Genomic DNA, 21,821 nt, shown 5'->3' with positions numbered 1-21,821 from the left:
CGTCTGTTCAGCTTTCCCTCCTTCCCTCCCCCAGCAGCCTCTCCCTGGGAAAAGACTGCCTGAGTTGTGAGGTGACCACTGCTGCTGCCAGACTGTACCGAGTTCATTTGCCTGGCAGCCGCCACCAATAGACTGGGCTAGGGTTGCCAGGTGGGTGGTTTCGGTGGGCAATTGCCCACCAATCCACCCACCCGCTCTGGAGCGGCGATCGTGTGCACTCTCGGCCACATGCACACGATGATGTCACTTCTGGTTTTACTTCTGGAAGCGCCACAATGTGACGCTTTCGGCAGTAAAACCAGAAGTGACGTCAGCACCTGCACGTGGCTGCCCCACCTCCTAAAACATCCCACCGATCAAGAGGTGGGACCTGGCAACCCTAGAGTGGGCCCAGTGGTGCAGAGGCTACCACCACCAAACCCATTTGCATGGTGGCTGCCACCAGGACCAGTTGCATGGTAACTGGTGCCATCAGGCAGGGCCCAGTTATGCAATGGCTATTGCTAGGCGAGGCCAATGAGTCATCCTCTATCAGGGGATGTGATAGGGAAGTGGTGCCATCGGGCAGGGCCCAGTTATACAGTGGCTATTGCTAGGTGAGGCCAGTGAGTCGTCCTCTATCAGGGGATGTGATAGGGAAGGGGGATGGGACATTTTCCTTGGCTGTTTTCTCCTCCAAGATACAGAAACCAAGGCTTGGAAGGGTCAACAATGTTGTAGTTGCGTAGCACCCTGCAACATGGCCACTGAGAGTTCAGTGGGCATTCTTTTCTTAAAGCTACAGGTGTTGGTTCTATTCTCTGGGGATTTTTAATCCCGCAATATATATTTTTGAGATTTCAGATTTTTGTGCAAATCTAGAGCTTCCTTCAGGCTTGTAGATAAATCCCCTCATCTGGCTCCAGATCCATTTTGTGGCTGTATTGGTCCTCTATGGCATGGGCTGGAATATATATGATACCAGCCTCTGTACCATTCTGTGCTTTCCTGTAGAATCGGACACCACTTATGTTCCAACGCATGGAACCACCATCCCCATCCCAGGAAGGTGGCCCAGGACAGAATGCTCTCCCCTCATCACAACTGGATCAAGGAGGTGTAATGTGAGTCTTGTATATGACTTTCAGAATCCTGTATTTCAAGGGACCTTTCCTCAGGAGCATGGAATTCTCTGGATCCAATGCTTCCTGTCACCTAAGTGCAGTAGAACACCACAGAAAAGATATCCCATTGCCATACCAAAGACTGGAGAACAGATCTCCTTGAAAAGTGTTTGCTTGAAAGTCTTCTTGTTGGATGCTTTTGCCTGTCAGATTATTCCTGATTGCATGTAGTTAGTGTCCCTAGAGGCAGCACTGTTTGCTATGCATCTTCTGCTGGGAAAATCCAGGTTTAGAATAACGGGGAGCTTCCTGTATTGTAGTCGCCCTGCCTTCCTCCAACCCAGTAGCGATCCTTTGTGTCATTTATCTAGGGCCGCGGCTTTGCAGCTGCCTGTATTCTGACTTTTCTTCTTGCCTTCAGGAGTATGCAGGAAGGGGGAATGAAAGAAAGTGAGTCATGGGTCACGCAGCGAGCCCAGGAGATGTTCCAGAAAACAGGAACCTGGAGCCCTGACCGAGGGCACCCAGAGGACATCCCAAACAGCAGGACCAATTCCCAGGTGGTTTATGTGCCGGCAGGGTGTTTGGACTGGCACTCTCCAATCTCTTTTTTTCCCCTTCCCTTGTCTTTCTCTTTTCCCTGCCCCAGCTGATCCTCCTTTTAAAGATCTGTTATAAAATTCAGCTCTTCACTAGGATCAGACATCACGCCAGGGGAAGTAAGGTTTAACTCACAGGACCAAATAGTGAGATTAGCCAATATTGGTTTGAGCCTCTCCTTGACATGAAGGAAGCTTGTGAGGGTTGCTGCCCCATAGCCAAGCATAAAGTGACCAATATTTACTGAACCTTCATGCAAAGTTTGTGGTGCCACAGTAAATATGAGCTGAATGGCTAATGAAGCTCATGGTGAAGCTATCTTGGCCATCTTCTGGTCACTAGGTGTTTGTGAATTTTCTGCATTGTGCAGGGGGTTGGACTTGATGACCCTGGTGGTCCCTTCCAACTCTATGATTCTATGATTCTATCACAAAACTTAACTCACTTTGTCTTTCTTCATCTCACTGTGCCAATTTGGTCATGTGAATTTACCTCACCCTTTTTAAAAACAAAGCTCCAGAGATAAGGCAAAATACCACCACCACCAAAACTGAGGTTCCATGTGGCCAACATGTGGCGAAAACATGGATTTGATGTCTCATGTTACTTATGAAGTTTCTCAAAAGATAGGCCTTGTATCCCATCTTAACCAGATTTGTCTGCCCAAGTGTGTGATATGTCACTTGAAATCACTAACTGACTTACACTAATATTCCAAGCTGTGTGGAGTACAAAAATAGCAGTAGGATAATGTGCAGGTGAGCCTTCCCCAATTCCACTCCTATCCTGCCTAAGCCAAGTCTATCTGTCCAAAGAGCCCCATGTCAGTGATGTGGTACCTTTGGCAATAGTGACTGTTTTTGATATAGATCATGATGGGTAGCCATGTTAGTCTGTAGCAGTAGAAAAGAGCAAGGGTCCAGTAGCACCTTAAAAGACTAATGAAATTTCTGGCAAGGTATGAACTTTTGTGAGTCAAAGCTCGCTTCTTCAGTTATCTGAAGAAGTGAGCTGTGACTCGCGAAAGCTCATTACCCTGCCAGAAATTTCGTTAGTCTTTAAGGTGCTACTGGAGCCTTGCTCTTTTCTACTGTTTCTGATATAGTGACCCTTACTCAGCTGTTGGGCCACAGTGATGTCCTAGCACCACACAGTCTTGATGGAGCATTGGCCACTTGACCACTCTGTAGGTATGGATTGCGTTTGGGTATCACAAGTGTAAGGAAGTTATTGAAACCTCATTGAAGCAAAATGATGGCTACCACCGCGGCACTGTGCGTCTATGTGGAAATGAGCAAACCTGAACCCAAACTCTTTCCACTGGTGCCCTTTTTTGGAACAGATGCTCCTATTCCGTTCTCAGTCTGTGCATTGGGAGAAGGATAGGATTGGTTTCTCCAGGAAAAGACTCAGCAGCAGTATGGAATGGCACAATTCGTCCTCCTTTCCTTACATGCTTTTTACATGTACCAAACAATGGGGGAAAGCATTAAGAAGAATCCACACATGCCCAATAGGCTCTTGTTCTGCTCTGCTGGAGGAGGATTTCCAACAGGAGGTTTTGCAGCATCTTTGGACTATTTGTATATGACATTTCTTGCATAGCCCTCAAAACACACAGCAACAGTGTCACAGTCTTTAGTGATAGGAGTCTAGACCATCCATTCTGTCTGTTGTATTTGTGACCTTGACTTCTAGGGGTTTAGGTGCAGGGCGGGGGGTAGATGCCCATGACAGCAGAAGGGCATTTTAATTAACATATGTTGTTAGCAAAGCTATGAAGCAAGAACACTAAAGCTTTATCGGTGAAATCCATGGAGCCCTTTAGTGTTGAGGAAATGTTTCCACTTCTGTCCTACTCTCCAAGTACAGAAAGGGAAATAATTTCCTTCTGCCTGGCTTCTCACATCCTGACCCCATTGTCTTTCTTGCCTAATGCAGTCTGTAGAGATGCGGGAGATGGCAAAGGATGGTTACTCAGACAGTGACCCGTACCTGCCCATGGAAGGTCATGGACGTGCTGCCTCCATGCCACGATTGCCAGCTGAGAACCAGGTGAGGGTTTTTTTATCCGTTTCATTTGTGAACTGGAGGACTGTGGTGGATCTCCCATCCTTACAGTCTCTCTTGCCCCAGGAGGCAGCAATAGTCTTCAATGTCACACACACCACTCAAGTAGCAATGCTGGGCTTAGTACTGCCTGTGCTGATGCAAAGTGAAAGCATGTTTCTACTGTCCAATTCTCCTTAACTTCTCTAGGGTGTATATAGAATCATAGAATCATAGTGTTGAAAGGGAACACCAGGGTCATCTAGTCCAACCCCTACACAATGCAGGAAATTCACAACTACATCCCCCCAACACCACCAGTGACCCATACTGCACACCCAGAAGATGACAAAAAAAAAAAAAAAAAAAAAACCAGGATCCGTGACCAATCTGGCCTGGAGGAAAATTGCTTCCTGACCCCAAAGTGGCGATCGGCACTACCCTGGGCATGCAAGAAAGGGCCACGAGAGCCAAACACTGCGGCATACCTTCCTGCCCCCTCCCCATGATCTGCCTAAGGTCATAGCATCAGCATTGCTGACAGATGGCCGTCTAGCTGCTGCTTAGAAACCTCCAGGGAAGGACAGCCCACCACCTCTCAAGGAAGCCTGTTCACTAAGGAACCGCTCTGACTGTCAGGTCTGGATCTCATGTTCTTTCCAGGAAATATTTTGGGTTAATTACCATATAGTGCTTTCCCATAGGCGATGTAAACATCATCCTCCCAGTTACATGAAAGATGAAAGTTTAAGGAAAAGACATGTGACCAAGTGACAGTATAGATTACCAGGAATGTTCAAGGGAAAGCTCCAGTCAGGATCACACAGGCCCACAAGATCACATAGACAATCCTGTCCCCCTTTTTGGAAAAGTAATGCTTCCTCTGTTGAACTGTGTGGAAAGCAGTTCCTAACCAGAATATAACTTTCCTTAGATCTTTGAGATCCCCACCTCCTTCAGAAAAAGACAAGATGCGAGAAAGGAGATGTTAGGAGATCTTTGAGATCCCCACCTCCTTCAGAAAAAGACAAGATGCGAGGAAGGAGATGTTAGGCTTTTCAACTCTGGCGGTTACCGCACTTGTATTCCCAGCGATGTATTAAGAGTTTGAAAATGTTATAAAAAATACTGTTCACACTTTCTATGTATTCCCACCGATGTATTAAGAGTTTGAAAACGTTATAAAAAATACTGTTCGCACTTTGTTTGGCCCCTTTAGCTGTGAAGACGTCTTCCAACCATTTATAAGCCGTGGTATCCAAAAACCCTTTTAAAGCGATGTTTTTTACAACATTTTCAAACTCTTAATACATCGATGGGAATACAAAGTGCGGTAACCCTTTCTGTCACAGATGCTCATGTGAAGATTCTTTCACTCACCTAGGGGCTGTTCAGCTTTCCCAAAAAGATATCGCCAAAGACAACCATTTCTGGTCATCGCAGCTTATTGGTCCACATGTGGATTTGCTCTCATTAACACAACAGTTCCATGCCATGAGGTCAGGATTCTGATCCAGGAAGCATTCCTTATATTCTCAGCTTTACCGCCACCTTCACCACTCCACCACCAATGTAGTGGTGTCACCCTCTCCAAGACGCTTTCAGATAGGAAAGGCCCCCCACACTTCTACAATTCTCTGTTCTGTAGAACCCAATTGCTGGAGAAGAACAAGGAGTCCGGTCATGTCGAGCAAACAGCTAGCTGGTAGCACAGCATAGGTAGATTTTTATCTCCAGCCCCACTCCGACCAGAATTGCACAATGAAAGGAGAAAGTAGAGTAGATCTGCTGGTGTCTCTTTTGTTCTCCTGGCTGCCACCGGTTGAGCTGAGATCATAGAGCTGCCCCATGGTGCCTGGTTGATCTGAAGGCATCAGACGCCCGGTACACATTGCTTTCAACTTGCATCAGTAAGCGGTGTCCAGCTATAGCAGCATTTGCTGCAGCGTGGCCTCTCTCGCGCCTCCATTAGCAGATATGAAAGCGGGGTACAGCCCACTGTGGCCAAAGAGGGAGAGGTTCCAGGTAGAAGATGACACCCTTTTCCTTAAGAAACATCAAAATATTGACTGGCTTGAGAATTCAGCCATGGAACAAGTCCCAGCCATTGAGATTTCCTTGAGTATGATTCAAGGAAGAGACATGGTGCCTTTGTGTGGGTGAGAGAGGGAGGGGTGCCCTGAGGGAGCATCTCATGTCATTCACTTCTGGCTATGAAACAGAACATCTTAACAGGGCTGGGGGGACTAGGAATGAGGTTTCCTAGGATTTCATCCCTTCCGCCCTGCTTTCCCATTGCAGTCCTACCAACATTGGATGCCTCAGGGTTAATCCCCTCATAAATGGCCTTGCTCTGAGGCACACTTTTTGTTTAACGTGTTTCTTTGACAGGGCTGGAGTTTTACCCTACCTGCTTGTGGAGTGCTGTTTTGTTATGCTAGTCGTATCCACCACTCTTTGCTTCTCCAACTGGGGGTTGAGGAGGACTAAATCAAACCTGACAGCTACCTCTCTACAGCCTGTCACAGTGCACCAGTCAGAGAAGCAAAGGTCTCGTCTCTCTGCAGATGCTGTCCAGCTAGTGACATACGCTTCCGAATCTGGCATGAAGCATGCTTTCTGGCAGCACCCTCTCCAGGGCGGTGGGGTGCTTTCCCAGCACCCACTGTTGTATGAGGTGGGATGGGTAGGATGGGCGAGGGAGGGCTCTTTGCTAAGCATGTGCCAAGCAGCCATTGCTCTTAGCATGCTCCGCTGTGTAGCAGCATTTACCGCTGTACCAACAGGCTAAGCGTATCTGTGTCTTTGTGTATGTGTGTGCAAAGGAGAATGTGGGAGTACTGTGACTTAAACAAGTACTGTAAAGACAGTGTCTTTCATAACCGTGTCTCCCCGTTTTGCCTGGGAGGACTTGGAAACAAAAGGTAATAAATAACAGGGATCTCAGCAGTCACAGCTTGTTGAAAACCTCTGCTTTGGCAACCTAGCTCCAAAAGACTGGCCTTGTCTTTGAGGCAGAGGTCTATCAATTGAATGACCTTACAACAATGTGGGATGTTGTGGAAAGATAGCTGGGCAAGGTGCACGCCAACCCAGTGTGCATATTGGTTTTGGGTGTTTCTGACAGAGAGCACCTCACTGTCATCTGGACAGCAATTTTACCATTGTGTGAGCCTTTGATTCAGCATTTGGCCTTATTGCTTTAAGGCTGTGCTTTTCAAACTTTGTTTCAGGGAACCCCAGAGTTCCTCAGAAGCCTATCAGGGAATTACTCAGTGGGAAAGCCAATAACGGCAGACAAGGTGCCCTGAGAGACCGCCACTATTACTGATCTTCTCTGGCAGTGCAAAACTTCAGGGAAATTCTGGATGTGTTCTGAGGTAAACCTCAGTGCGGGTTCATGTGTGGGTTCATCACGAGGCCCCCAAAGGCTGGTGAACGCTCTATGTGAACTGAGTGTGCATCCTAGAACATGTCCCAGAATCCTCTGCACCATTCAGGGGTTCCTTGGTAGGCAAGTCAATGTGGAAAGGCACAAGTTTTGAAAAACAGTGCTTTAAAGGCATAGGTGACTAAGCTGTGTCAGAAGCAGCAGAGGTTTGTGGCAATCTGGATAGGAGATGGAAGGCCCACAGGTAGGCCTAGAGTTGCCAACCTCCAGGTGGTGTGTGTACAAAATCACACCTCTATACCAATTAAAGTAGTACAAAAGCAGTATAGGAATATACTAAACTCTATTCAAACAAGATAGCTGGTTCATGAGTATGAAGCCAAAGTATAATGTAATACAAAACAACACTCATAGATATTGTAAAGCCTAAAACGGAGCTGACTGGAGAAAATCAATTTTTCTCTGTCGTAATCTGTGGACTTGGCTTTGTATCTTTGCACCTTGCAGAGGTGGATGTTATGACAGACTCCACTTGTTAAAGATTATTTGATATTTTGTTCACAGTGTTGTTGTTGAGATTTATGAGTGTTGTTTTGTATTACATTATACTTTGGCTTTATACTCATGAATCAGCTATCTTGTTTGAATAGAGTTTAGTATATTCCTATACTGCTTTTGTACAACCTCCAGGTGGTGGCTGGAGATCTCCCGCTATCACAACTTACCTCCAGGCACCAGAGATCAGTTTCCTTGGAGAAAATGGCCACTTTGGCAATTGGACTCTATGGCATTGAAGTCCCTCCCTTCTCCAAACCCCGCCCTCCTCAGTCTCCGCCCCAAAATCTCCAGGTATTTCCCAACCCAGAGCTGGCAACCCTAGGTAGGCCTATGGCACAGAGTCAGGCCTGCAGTCCCTGCCTGACTCTCCTGGGCTGTGTGACTGCCTGCTCAGTGGAACAGAGTCATGAACCATGGCAAGGCACCATAAGCCTTAATTATGTATGTATTCCAGTACCCTTCAGACTTGATGTGTGGTGTCTGGCCGCTAGTGCTCTGAGGTCTCGTAGGCTTTTGCTCCCCGCCAACTACTTGCCTGCTCTGCTTGTTTGCTATGGCACTGAATGGATACCTTTTGCAAAGTCTTGGGGAAATGTCCTCAAAAACAGCCACTAGAGAAGACAAGTTAGGATGCGAGAGAGTTCAAATGTCGCTTTCAGCACAGCTGTGATCACAGGCACAATGCAGGAGGAAAAAAGCCTGGCTATAAGGACAGAAGCGACCAGGGTGGGTTCTCCTTTTCTCTTTTGCATGAGCTTCGCGTCCTATGATCAAACGTTCAGGCGACAGAGAGAGTTAAACGGGGAACGAACCTGCTAAATGCTGCACATCTACAGCCCAAAGTCAGGACAGGGTTAGAGCCTTCCATCTCTGCCCACCTTTTTAGCTCTTACTGGTGGAGCAGTGTGTGGCCAGCAGGAAAAGGTCAGAATGGAAGGCTGCCTGCCTCCCCTGAGGTAAACCGTTCTTCTGTCCCATTGCAACTTCTTTGTCTGAGGAGAAAGGAAACCACTTTTTCTTTGTAGATCTGCTTAACTGTTATCCTTAACAGAGTAGGGGCATGTAATAGCACTTATAAACAAAGTAATCTCACTTGTAAATTCACAAAGCATGTAATAGCACTTATAAACAAAGTAATCTGGAATTCTGTCACCACCACACCACCCATTCTCTTCTCAGTTTCGACACTTTCCTGTCACAACACATGTAAGCACCTCCCCCCCCCCACTTGCACTGTAAGCTTTTTTATCGGCCTTTCTTTGTGTAGCACTGCCTCTCTTCTTGGTCCTTCTTCCCCTTTCTCATTGGAAAACTGACTCTCGGGTTGAGTCTAGGCGGCAGCACCCCGCAACCTCGATTGCGGGTAGTGAAAGTACTGAAACGGTGCCTTCTAGCCCCCCACAGTTCACGCTCCTCAGTCTGAAATGGTGAAACGTCCTTACGTTGCATACAGAGGGACATTGAAAAGGGGCTCTGCTTTTAATGCATGTGTGACTGTCATAGATGAGCCACTCCAGTGCTGATACGTGCTGCAACCACAGGCCACATTGTTGCTGCCGACTTGTCCCCATCCCCTGTGGTGGAGAATGCGGTATCCTGTCGCCGGTTGCCTGAGATAGGCTGCTTCAGGCATTCAGCAGCAGGACGCTTTTATTCCCAGCAGCAGGATGGAGGGAGGAGGCAGGGAGTAAGACAGCAAAAGGAAAGTCTTCCTTCAGTCCCCACGTGCCTCTCCTCCATGAATCTATCTAACCCCTTTATAAACCCATCTACACTCGTGGCCATCACTACAACCACTGGCAGTGAATTCCACTTTTTTAATTACTCGAGCAAAGAAGTATTTCCTTTTGTCTGTGCTGAACCTGTTGCCCACCTGACTTAATTAGTTGTACCCAGTTCTAATATTATGGAAGAGGGAGAAAAAGACAAATGGTGTCACTGTACCTGACGCTATGACAATGGCTCCCAAACAGGAAGAGGCTATATGCCTACTGGGATATTACCTGTCCATGCCTAAACTTGCATTAATTCTTTTTGGCAACACACCCCACTTGGCTCCTAGAAAGCAGGGTCATTCAAGAGTCATGGGAAAGGAAAATGTCTCCTTGACAAGGCTGCCTCAAGAGATGCTGGGCACTACTAAAAAACCATTGGGTGTTTTTTTTTAGGAAAAGTACGTTTGCCAGCTTTCCAAAAAGACCTTTCCTGTGAGGCAAATATCAGAATCAAACATTGTAGCTTAGAGTTGACTCCAATATATTATTTGGTTTTCTTGTGACAATAATTTGGAAGATCAATTCAGAATATTAATAGAAAAGTCATTTGAGAACTGGCTATCATTGCAATTTTAAGAGAGCAGGGCAGGGGAGAATGATCATTTGAGCAAAACCCTATATTCCCGTCGAGTTCTGCTTATGGATTTGTTCCCCCTCACCTCAGACATAACCAGTTCCCGTATTACTTTTCCCTACACATGTGTGGAATAACAAGGTAACTTTTACAAAGCCATCCCCTGATTGCCAGAGTAGAAGAGACCACAGTTACCTCCATTTTCTGCTGGAAGGTAGCCAAGCAGAAAAAGAAGAAGTAAGAGGGCCCAGACTCATTTATTAAACCCTCTGGAAAAATAATATGGTCTAGAGTATGTTGTTGCTGTAGGTTTCTATTTAAATTATGTTTGGCAGCCATCAGATGTGGTGAGGAGGATGCCTGAGAGGGGACTACAGAGACCTTCAAGGTATCCCGTTGCCCTGGGATGTCATTTCTTTCTGGCCCAAGATGCAAAGGGGTTGTCAGCCCTCCAAGGGATGCATTCATTTACCGGTAGGTCAAGGAGGTCTGAAATATTTCCTTAGAGGGCACTGCAAAGATTTTGAAAAAGAGCTCCAAGTCTCCCTAGGTATATAACAGGTCCCAGTCCAGAACCTGAACTAGCATGAAGCTCCTGCTTCTTCTCCAAGAATCTAGGTTCAGAGAGGAGTGGCAACATCCTTTAGATTAGCACTACAAACAGACAGCAATTGCTGGGCAACCCGTGCCATGTCTAGGGTGTTGTGGTCAGACAGAAGCCGGTGTTGTTCCCATTACTTGAAAGCTGTCCGTCCATAGGGAAGGTTGCTCCCACTCTGGAAAAACACGAGTCTAGAACAAGAGGCACTCTGAAGAATCTACTTGGTGGAACGTGGATGAAGATGCTTACATACGTAACTTGCCCTGATCAGTGATAGTAGCAGGGTGCATCAGGCTGTGCCTCGTTAAAGTAGTACGACCTGTTGTGTGAATTAAAGCTTAGTGTTGCTGTCTTGGTGTCACAACTGCTTGTTCTCCCACGGCAGTCCTGTGAACTGGAAGTTGTTCCTCAATATGTAAGTTTATAGGGCTGGCCGACTCCTAATGCATTTATATGGAAGTGCCTCTAATCTTGTAACTCTATGTCTTTTAAATTTGGGATATGCCCTACAGCAGGCACATCTCTTAGTTCTTCTTTCCCAGTTCTGTGATCACCAGAGATGTTCCTTCCCTAATTCTCCCCCCCTCTCGTTCACACACACACAGATACAGGTGTAGTTCCCCTCTGTATCCAAGGCAAAAGATTGACAAAAAGTCTTCACAACTGTTGGATTGAGTACAAGAATCAGAGCACGGAATGATCCATCTCTGCACTATGGTTGTCAACCTCCAGGTGAGGCCTGGAGACAAATGGACTAATCTTGTGCATAAGTGACCAACATTAACCTGATTGATCTCTCCCTACACTCCTCCCCTCAACCTTTTACCCTGGAGAAAATAGAAGCTTTGGAGGATGTATACCCTCTGGCATTATACCCTGCTGAGGTCCCTCCCCTGCCCCATTACCCTCCGCAGGCTCCACCCCCCAAAATCTCCAGGAATTTCCCGACCCAGAGTTGGCAACCCTACTTTACACTCACATCTATGATGATAAGTCTCTTCAAGCAGGAGAAAACACCAGTGCCTACCAACTTCACTTGTCAGCAGAAAAGGCACCATGGCCATTCATGTTCTACTTATTAAGCTCCTTGGACCAAGCAGGCAATCGATCTATACTGCCATTACTAAATTCCAGAGTAAATGTGCAGAGAATCCCCCAAATGCTGCTTCTATCCAAATAAATGTTTTGTGCACAGGATTTCCCTATCTTGGGCTACCCAACACTAGATATCTACAAAAGTTGTAGACCAGCTCAGCTTCACTACTAACAGAACCCCACCCAGACTTCTGCAGCAGTTCTGTGTTGCCTGGCAGGGCCTAACTTCATGTTACATTTCTCCCAGGTTCTCACAATCAGGCATGTGCCTGGAGTTTCATGCTGGGAGTCCAGTGCTCAGGTGCTCACAGGCCAATCAGAATTGGGACCACAGTGTGCTGGGAGAGGGGATTTAAGCCTTTCCTCCTGTGCTGGTTCCCCAAGCTGAAAAGCCCCCAGAGACGTCTATTTGCCCCATTGGGGAAACCTAGTTATACCGAATCACGAGCCAGTGTAGTGTAGTGGTTAAGAGTGGTGGTTTGGAGCGGTGGACTCTGATCTGGAGAACCGGGTTTGATTCCCCACTCCTCCACATGAGTGGTGGATGCTAATCTAGTGAACTCGATTTGTTTCCCCACTCCTACACATGAAACCAGCTGGGTGACTTGGGCTAGTCACACTCTCTCAGTCCCACCTACCTCACAGGGTGTCTGTTGTGGAGAGGGGGAGGGAAGGTGATTGTAAGCTGGTTTGATTCTTCCTTAAGTGTAGGGTTGCCAGGTCCCCACTCACCTTCGGCAGGAGGTTTCTCTTCAGTTGTGTGGGTGCGCGCTCCAATGCGGCACGTCTGGTTGTAAAGGTTCCCGGCTGGCACGCAGGCCTGCAGAGGGCGGCCCGCTCACCCCGGGGAGGGAGAGGAGAATCTTCCCGGCTGGTGCGCGGGCCTGCAGAGGGCGGCCCGCTCGCCCCGGGGAGGGAGGAAGAGGAGAGGCTTCCTGGCTGGCATGCGGGTGTGCACGATTGCCCTCCGACCCTCAGCTGGTCGACGGGCACAGGGGCACTTTACCAGGGGTTTGCCTGCCACCAGCGGGCACCTGGCAACCCTACTTAAGTGGTAGAGAAAGTCAGCATATAAAAACCCACTCTTCTTCTTCATGTGGAGGCCCCAGTAAGGCAAATAGCAGCCCCCTAGGACCTTTCAGGCTGGGAAAATGGCATGGGGAGAGTTGTAAGCTCCCTCTCCCCACACACCACAATCCCGATCTGAATCAGGCCCATGTACACCTGGAAACTTAGTTCCAAACACGAACTAGCAACACATGTCTGATCACGCAGACCCAGGGGGAGCCGGAAGACATATGGAAAAACTGTAAAACGAGTTAGGCCTGAGACAGAGGCTCTCTTGCTTTGGCTGTCGGGCTGGGCAAACAAAATCAGGGCTGAGGAGATGCGGGACTCCAGCATTATCAATAAGAGTAGGCCTCCTCGTTGGGATAACTGTCCGAGTTTGGGCCATGCACAATGTTGCAGCTTTTAACAGTGGCTGAAGGTTCCGGTGGCTGGGGCTTGTTGCCGCATGTGTGGGGTCTGGCCGGGGGGGGGGGACACGTCGTGGGGCCTTGCTCTTGTCTCCGCTGCTCTGCTCGCCTCCCCACTACTGAGAACTGTCTGTCCCTTTATGGTGTCGATCTCTGTCTACCTCGGTTGTCAGGAGCAACCATTTCTCTGAGGAGATGAGCCTCCAGCACTGGGTCGGGCCGGTCTTGTGCATAAATGACCAACATTAACCTGATTGTTCTCTCCCTACACTCCTCCCCTCAACCTTGTACCACATTTTGGTTCTTTCGCCCTCCCCTCCCCTTGGCCCTATACCTCCCTTTGCCTTTATATTTATTTCCTTCTCTCTCTCTCTTTCCCGTTTCTGTGTGCACCGTCTTGTATGGCTGCGACAGAGGAGGAAGGCGCGACCGCGAGGGAATAATCTCAGTGTATGTACTGCAGCCTGGGCTCCTGGCTCTGTGCGCTCGCCTGCCCGTCTTCAGTTTACTCCCCTTGGTCTCCCTAGATTAGCAAGCTGCCAACTCTGTGTTTTTTGTCTGTCCTCCATAGACTTTCTCTCTCTCGCAGATCAATATCGCACCTTCCCGATTGCTTTCGCTGTATTCAGTGATAGGCAGGCGATGGCTTTCTTTCCAATCCATTCAGTCCTCAAACTGACTTCATTACGTTTTCCCCTCCATCCTTTCTCTTACGTTACATTCTTTCTCCTGCTTACTGCCCTTTCAGCTTCTAACCACTCACTTCCCGTTTCCATGCTTGCCTCTATTTTCTGCAATGTTGGTTTCAGTTCTCTGCTAGTGCCATTCTGACCAGGGTTACGCTCTTCTGAGTCCATTGAAGTTCATGGGTGTAACTCTGTTTAGAGGTGCACTGTAAGCCTTAGGGTTGCCAACCTCCAGGTGGGGTTCTCCCAGAATGAGAGTTGATCTTCAGACAACAGAGGTCAGCCCCCCTGGAGAAAATGGCAGCTTTGGAGGGTGGATTGTATGACATCACATCCCTGCTGAGCCCCCCCCCCAATTCCCAAACTGCCATTCTCAGGCTTCACTCCCAAATCTCCAGGAATTTTCCAATGCACGGTTGGCAACCCTAATAAGCCCTCTTCCCCATAGGTATGCTCGATTTTCTGACATCACAGTCATGGAAGTTTATGAGTCAGGCAAGAGAACCTTAAGGCCAGATGAAGTTTTTTGTTTGGTTGTATTTGTTATGCTGACTTCATGTCATCCCCAGCCCCACGTGCATTCTGGTCACGGCCTTGCTCCTTCCTGAACTCTGGCTGTTCTCTGTGGGCCAAGAACAAAAAGCCGGTGACTAGCTTCCTTGGGACCTGCTGGTGACCAACCACATCCTCCTATCCATCTGATGCCCAATCAAGTATTTCCATCAGTTTTGTTTTCCTGAACTTCATCAAAACAGATCAGTTCTTGTTGTCATGTTCCCTTCTCCAAAGCCTGGATTCTGTATCCAACAATCTCCTTTATTTCTTCTTCAAGATGACCTGCCGATTTGTAGTTTCGGAGCCAATTCACACATTATAAAGTCCTTGTGGCTACCAGATGGGTTTCTATTGAATGTGTACTAGGAGTTTCCCACTGGGATCTCAGTTGCCTGTTGTATGTAGGCCCAATTGAGATTGGGAATGCAGAGTGCATGAAAAAGGGGCTTAAACATTCCCCATGCACTGTTTTTGCAACCTGAAATGGCCTGCGGGAGCCGCTGTTTACCCTGTTGGGAAAACTTGTACATATTACATTTCCCCAAGAGGGCAAATGACAGCTCCCCAAGACAGTTTCGTTTCAGCAAAAATGGTATGGGGCAAGAGAAAGCTTAAGCCAGGGGTGGGGAACCTTTTTTCTGCCAAGGGCCATTTGGATATTTATAACATCATTCGCGGGCCATACAAAATTATCAACTTAAAAATTAGCCGACCAAGCCCCAAGCAGGCAGCTGCCCAGATGACCCGCGCCCCGCAGTGTGGGCAAGCAGGCAGGCATCCAACCAGTGGTGCACTCACCCACCTGGTGGCATAGGATGGTCTGTTGCACCAGCCGGGCATAGCCATCCAGCCGCACTCTGAAGTTGCTCCTGCTCCACATAATTGGGGCCGGATTCTACACACACACCCCCGTGCATTCTGGCTCTGCCCCCTTTAACCCCTCCATTGTCGCCACTTCCACCCCAGCCCTCTTGTAGTACAGAGGGAATACGTTTCTCCATGGTCTGGGTGGAAAAAGGTTATTAGAGTTTCTTGGGCGGTCCTAGCAGCTCCATAGCTAACGACTCTTCTGCAAGGGGGGAAAAAGGTTCCTTTTCTCAGCAAAACAAACTCACATCCACCTTGAATAGAGGCTATTCCTGTCCGCGGGAGGGGGCGGATCGCCAGTCTTAGATCCTTCTGAGCTAGAGATCTGCCAGGACCCACAAAGGGCCAGACCAAATGATTTCGCGGGACTTAAACAGCCCCCAGGCCTGACGTTCCCCATCCCTGGCTTAAGCCCTTCTCCTTGTGTATGTAGTCCTGATCCAAACTAGACCCTCGTGCACCTGGGAATTAAATTCCCAGCAAGAAATCCCAGGCTCGTATCTGATAGAAAGTCCTTCTGGTGTCAGTCTTTGGTTCTTCCTTCATTGCAAAACAGGGTTGCCAACCTCCAGGTGGTGGCTGGAGATCTCCCACTATTGCAACTGATCTCTAGTGATATAAATCAGTTCCCCTGGAGAAAATAGCTTCTTTGGCAATTGGACTCTATGGCATTGAAGTCCCTACCCTCTCCAAACCTCACCCTCCTCAGACTCCATCCCCCAAATCTCCAGGTATTTCCCAACTCTCCCCACGTATTTTGCCTGTTTTTTTCAGATGCTGTTTTAGCCAGAATCTGGAAAATGCAGGCAAAATGTGCCAACCTCTGACTGACGGAAAAGGCATGCCTAATCAAAAGGAAGTTCTGAAGAAGTTGGCGTGGGTGACCATGGGGAAATGTCCCTGCATAAAAGGCTTAGGTTTTCAGTGCACCGAAAAAGGATATCTATGTCCCACAAATATTTCTGCGCAGAAAGCATCTAAAAAGGATGGAGCTCCCAAATACCTCCTCCTTTTGTTTGGGCACAGCAATGGAATCTGTGAAATGTTCCATTTATTAACACTAGAAATTTAGTTTATTTGCTTGTCAGTTAATTTTCAGACTAGCCTATGACACATTAGCAATTGCATTAAACAATTCCAAAGCATTTCTCAGCTGTTTCAGAAAGCTGGATTTCCCATATGTGGAACTTATATGAAAAGGAAACCTTTGGCTTTTTTCAAAATGTAATTTCTATTCAATACAGTAATAAAAATGGACAGGTCCATAAATTGATCCTGAGTTTACCTATTGAGCCTGCCACACTGGAGGAAACATTGCTGCTTATTTATTGTTCCACCGTTGGGACTGGACAGAACCTCTTGAAGAAGAAAAGATTGCTCACTTGTAGCTGATGTTCTTTAAAACTATCTCTGTACATTTCTATCCCTTTCCCCAAGCAATATGTACCCTTTTGTGTCAGAGTATCAGTCCAAGTATATTCAGATGGGACTGTGAGCTAGCACCCAAAGTAAATGGAGCAGCTTTACCCTTTTCAAAGGGTTCTCCTCCACAGTTGTGTGATTGTTTGTTTGGTTATAATCGTGGCTCAGTGTGTACAAGCAGCTGTTTGCTGAAGAGACTCCTCCAATAGTTCTGTACTGGAGGGAGGTTTCTGGAAGGCCCGGTTGCATATACATCTGCACCTATAGATGGGAGCAGATGGAGGACATCTGAAAGAACGTCAGTTACAAGTGAGTATGTTTTTTCCCTTCTTCTGTGGAGTGAAAGTAGTCAGACTGCTACACCGAAGAGAACTTGGGAGCAAATTTTGTTCCTGCCTTTCGTACAGTGGGTTAGTTCTGGATAGCTGTAAACTTAAAAGTTCTGGGTTGTATATCCAGGACGGGGATTATTTGTTCACATGACTGAGTGCCACCCTTAATCAATGTTCTTTCAAGAACGAACAGTTTCTCTAAGTAGTTCTTAAGTCTCATCTACAGCATAATGGAGCAAAGCCAGTATATCCAGGGTTGGGATTTTCTGTGGAGTCTTGACCCCTTCTCTACACACACATTGTAATGGACTGCATCATTCACAAGGTTTAAGAAGTAGGATAGGTTGTATGTGGAGGATATGTTCTTGTCTTTACCTCTATAGAACCACCAGTCAACTAAAAAAAAAGGAACCTATAGCATCCAGAATACCGCCTGATGTGCGATCTGATGTTTCAGATGATGTCAGAGTATCGGTCCAAGTATATTCAGATGTTTCAGATGACCTGGGACTAATTCACTTCAAGGAATGCACTAAAAAGGGAGAAAATGTCTTCATTTCCCTATAATGTACTTAGGAGAATGTTTAGCTTGTGGGCAGCATTAGCATCAACTTTGCCTAAGTAACTCCTGGTAGGGGTTTATGAAGGCAGCTCATTTTGTAAGATCATGACAGCTGTTGGATGTTGCACAGCCATTTCTGCACATGTTTCTCTTCTGTTTGTGAACACCCTTTGCTTTTTGGTTTGTCTCACAATCCTTTCTAGATACATCTTGATACTACATGCAGCCAGTTCTGGCAATGTCTTCTTTAGGGAACAGTGCTGACTGTAATGAAGCATTCCTGAAGGGAATTTAGCATGTCATATGAAGGAATGTCATAGCCATTTCTGTTCTGCCTGGAATGTGGCAGATGATGTGTGTGTGTGGAGCCAGCGCGGTGTAGTGGTTAAGAGCGGTGGTTTGGAGCGGTGGACTTTAATCTGGAGAACCGGGTTTGATTCCCCACTCCTCCACATGAGCAGCAGATGCTAATCTGGTGAACCGGGTTGGTTTCCCCACTCCTCCACATGAAGCCAGCTGGGTGACCTTGGGCTAGTCACACTCTCTCAGTCCCACCTACCTCACAGGGTGTCTGTTGTGGGAAGGGGAAGGTGATTGTAAGCCGGTTTGCTTCTCCCTTAAGTGGTAGAGAAAGTTTGCATATAAAAACCAACTCTTATTATTATTATTATTCTGTTAAAGATGTATTTAGAGACATATGGAATCTTCAATGCATTTATAGAATATTCTGCATGAGGTCACCACCACCATTCAGATAGTGTTTTAGAGGGTATGTTGTTTGTAGATACTTGAGTTTATGAGTGGTATTCAAGATTTCTCCAAAAGGATATTATGATTAAGCCAAGGGAACATCCATGGCACAGATGATAAAACACCTCTTAAGTGTACTCTTTGGATGGTAACACCACTAACAACATTGTGTGCAAGAACATGAATAACAAATTTGATTCTGCCTTAAGTGGTAGAGAAAGTTGCCATATAAAAACCAACTCTTCTTCTTCTTCTTCAGGTCTCAAGGGCTTTTGTCCTGAGACTTTAACTAGACACCCAAACTCAAGTGTATTTAGTGTTTCAATCACATTCACTCAACATCACAATTATTTTTTAAAAATTATAAAATAAACTAGAATTTCTCCTACGTACATTGTTACATATGACTATCTGTACATACCATTCGGTCAATTTTAGATTTATAAATCACAAATATGCTGAAAGAAGAATAGCAAAATACGATATATAGTTATAGACTGGTATTTTAATCCATATTAACTTGACAATGGGCTTTTCTGCATTCTAATTTTCCTTGCTTGTGTGTTCCTGTTGCTTTGGGGTGTTTGTTTCTGCTCCGACGTTTTTTGCTTCCTCTAGTGGTCAATTTGATATTACATCGTTTTATGTCATATCTCCCTGCCAGGCATATCTCCCTGTCAGACATTTTTTGGTGTGCTGTGCTGTCAAATCAAAGCTGACTTACGGCGACCCCATAGGGTTTTCAAGGCAAGAGACGTTCAGAGGTGGTTTCCCGTTGGCTGCCTCCACATCACGCCCCTGGTATTCCTTGGAAGTCTCCCATCCAAATACTAACCAGGGCCAACTCTGCTTAGCTTCTGAGATCTGACAAGATCAGGCTAGCCTGGGGCTATCCAGGTCAGGGTATTCACAAAGCTATTTAACATTAAATTGACCACTAGAGCAAAACACGTGCAGAGCAGGAAAAAACCCCCAAAGCAACAGGAACACACAAGCGAGGAAAATAAGAATGCAGAAAAGCCCAACATGTACCTTTTATTTTATCTAAACATACATTTTTGTGATTTGTAAGTCCAAATAGAATTCAGTGGTATTCACATTTGTATTAATAGCAGGTTTATTGTGTATTTGATGGATTTTTAGCACTGTGATAATGAAAACATTTACAGCTCATTCCTGAGCCTTGGGGCCAAACAGGCTTAGGGGGCGACCAGCCCCCTACGCTGGTGTTCCTGCCACTTGCGCCATGCAAAGTGACACAGACGCCGGCATAGTGCCACTTGTGGCGGCGCCGCAGGACTGTGGCGGCGCCGCAGGACTGGCACAGCAGCACAGCACATGGACGCCGGCACACACAAGTGCTCGTGCCGGCATCCTGGGAGGCATTACCGGGGCATTCCGGGAGGCAGGGCTGCTGGTAGGCTGCCTCCTAACCCCTTCCAGTCCAGGAACGCCCCCCTCCGAAACAGCATTGCTGCACCAGGCTTTTCCTGGTGCAGCCTCGCTGTTATCTATGGGGAACAAATACCCCATTTTTTAATTTTTTAATTTTTAGCCTTTCGGCAGCCGGGGAAGCTCTTTGGAGGTGCTGTGGCTACGCCGTCCCCAGCTGCCACAAAGCTCTGGAATGAACTGCCTGTCTTTTCATAGAATAGCCATGTTGATCAGCAGTAGAACAGGTAGATTCAAGCCCAGTGCCACCTGAGAGACCAACAAGGTTTTTGGGGTATAAGCTTTTGAGAGTAAAGGGAACTTTGACTCTCTAACACTTTTACCTCAAAAATCTTGTTAGACTCTAAGATGCTACTGGACTCAAACCTATCTGTCAGATTATGTAGCTCTGGCTATTGGGGAGCATTTTTTATTAATACTTCTTACTCGCTACTTTAAACTGAGCTGTCTTAGGCTGAGTAAATGTGAGTTGCCAAGGTTAGCCTCTTTAAGTTCTGAGAACATGTGAAAGTACTTTCATATATCATGATATCAGCCCAACCTGGCAGTTTTTGATTTTGTGACATGCAAAAATAGAAAAGTGAGGATTGGGAGTGGGGTATTTTGCAGAGTACAGATTTTTTTTTCCATGGCCGGCTTTTGAGGAAATTACTGCCCAGTGCGTATTGCTTGTATGCAGCCAGGTCCGGTGCCAGTCTTTTTTGCGCCCTAGGCAAGGCTAACTACTTGTGCCGCCCCCATTGCTAACCAATTTTCAAAAAAAAGATGTATTGTAGGGGAAAAAAATAAAAGCCTGATGCATTCCTACAAAACTTTTTATAAGACGTTATAATTAATTATTTTCCATAGCACTTTTGTGGTACTTATCTTAAAATAAAAAATAAAAATTGTCAGTTGCATTTTTTCCAAGAAACTAATATGTTTAAAACGGTGCCCCTCAGGCCAGTTCTGCGCCTCTCTGAGGCCTAGGTCGCCTTAATGGTGGCACCGGCCCTGTATGCAGCACAACCTCACCGGCCTGAGCCAATCCAGGGCTGATTTTGTGATAATACTTTAAAATGATCTTGTTACTGGCATTGGCTACTGTAGATAATGAGAATGGCTTCTGAAAACTGGGAAGGAAGGAACAACATGAATCTCAAATCAAGCCCTGATATCCAGACTTAACCCTTTCAGGAGAGGGTTCAGGGCACTGATTACAGAAAACAGGAACTGAAGAATTTATTCCTGGCTCCAATCTTGATGTGTTATGAAGCTGTCGTGTCCTACTGTATCTCAGGTTTTGCTTCAAGTTCTGTATCTGAGAAGTGACAAAGGGCACACTCTACAAGCCTCCTAGCAGGGTAGTAAGCAACATCCCAGAGCAAATTCTTTGTTTACACATTATTGTCGCTCCGTCCTGTGCAGAGCTTCACATGAACCCATGAAGCTGCCTTATACTGAATCAGACCCTTGGTCCATCAAAGTCAGCATTGTCTACTCAGGCAGAGGTCTTTCCCATCACCTACTTACCTAATCCCAATTGGAGATGCTGGGGATTGAACCTGGGACCTTCTGCATGCCAAGCAAATGCTCTACCACTAGCCACGGCCCCTCCCCAGGTGCAAGATAGTTTGTTCTCCCAAGCATGGTACACGATCCCCTCACAGATTAACACCTCTGCTGGTGGTGGCTTGGACCTCACCAGTAGCAGGGCAGACATAGGAAGGGACGTCACTCACTTCTAATGATGGCTGGGAGCAAGCTCAGACCCCTGCCAGTGCATTGGCATTTCCCTTGTTATGCCACCCCAAGCAGTTCCTTGGGTTGCTTGGCCAGAGAACTGGCCCTGATCCCATGGCACAGGGACTGAAAGAGAGATATACTCGCACTAAGTGGGAAACTTTCCTTGGGTACTTTCCCCCTAATAATCTCCCCAACCTATTTTTTCCCCTGGGGGAAACCCCCTGGTTTTACCTCTGTGGGAAACTT

The 21,821-nt window shown here is 46.7% G+C and overlaps 1 protein-coding gene across 1 annotated transcript in view; it reads left to right on the top strand.

The window, feature by feature from the left end:
• The window catches only part of CACNA1A (calcium voltage-gated channel subunit alpha1 A), a 259,565-nt gene that overhangs the window by 221,667 nt on the left and 16,077 nt on the right, over window positions 1-21,821 (top strand). The window contains exons 41-44 of the mRNA XM_056867234.1: window positions 994-1,103; window positions 1,528-1,663; window positions 3,645-3,758; window positions 13,639-13,674. Coding sequence (XP_056723212.1) covers window positions 994-1,103; window positions 1,528-1,663; window positions 3,645-3,758; window positions 13,639-13,674 — 396 coding nt within the window. The remainder of the gene's footprint in view (window positions 1-993; window positions 1,104-1,527; window positions 1,664-3,644; window positions 3,759-13,638; window positions 13,675-21,821) is intronic.

This window comes from Euleptes europaea, chromosome 1 (assembly GCF_029931775.1).
Source record: "Euleptes europaea isolate rEulEur1 chromosome 1, rEulEur1.hap1, whole genome shotgun sequence".
NCBI lineage: Eukaryota > Metazoa > Chordata > Lepidosauria > Squamata > Sphaerodactylidae > Euleptes > Euleptes europaea.
Note: the sequence above shows the minus strand (reverse complement) of the source record. Positions and strands in the feature narration are given on the sequence as shown.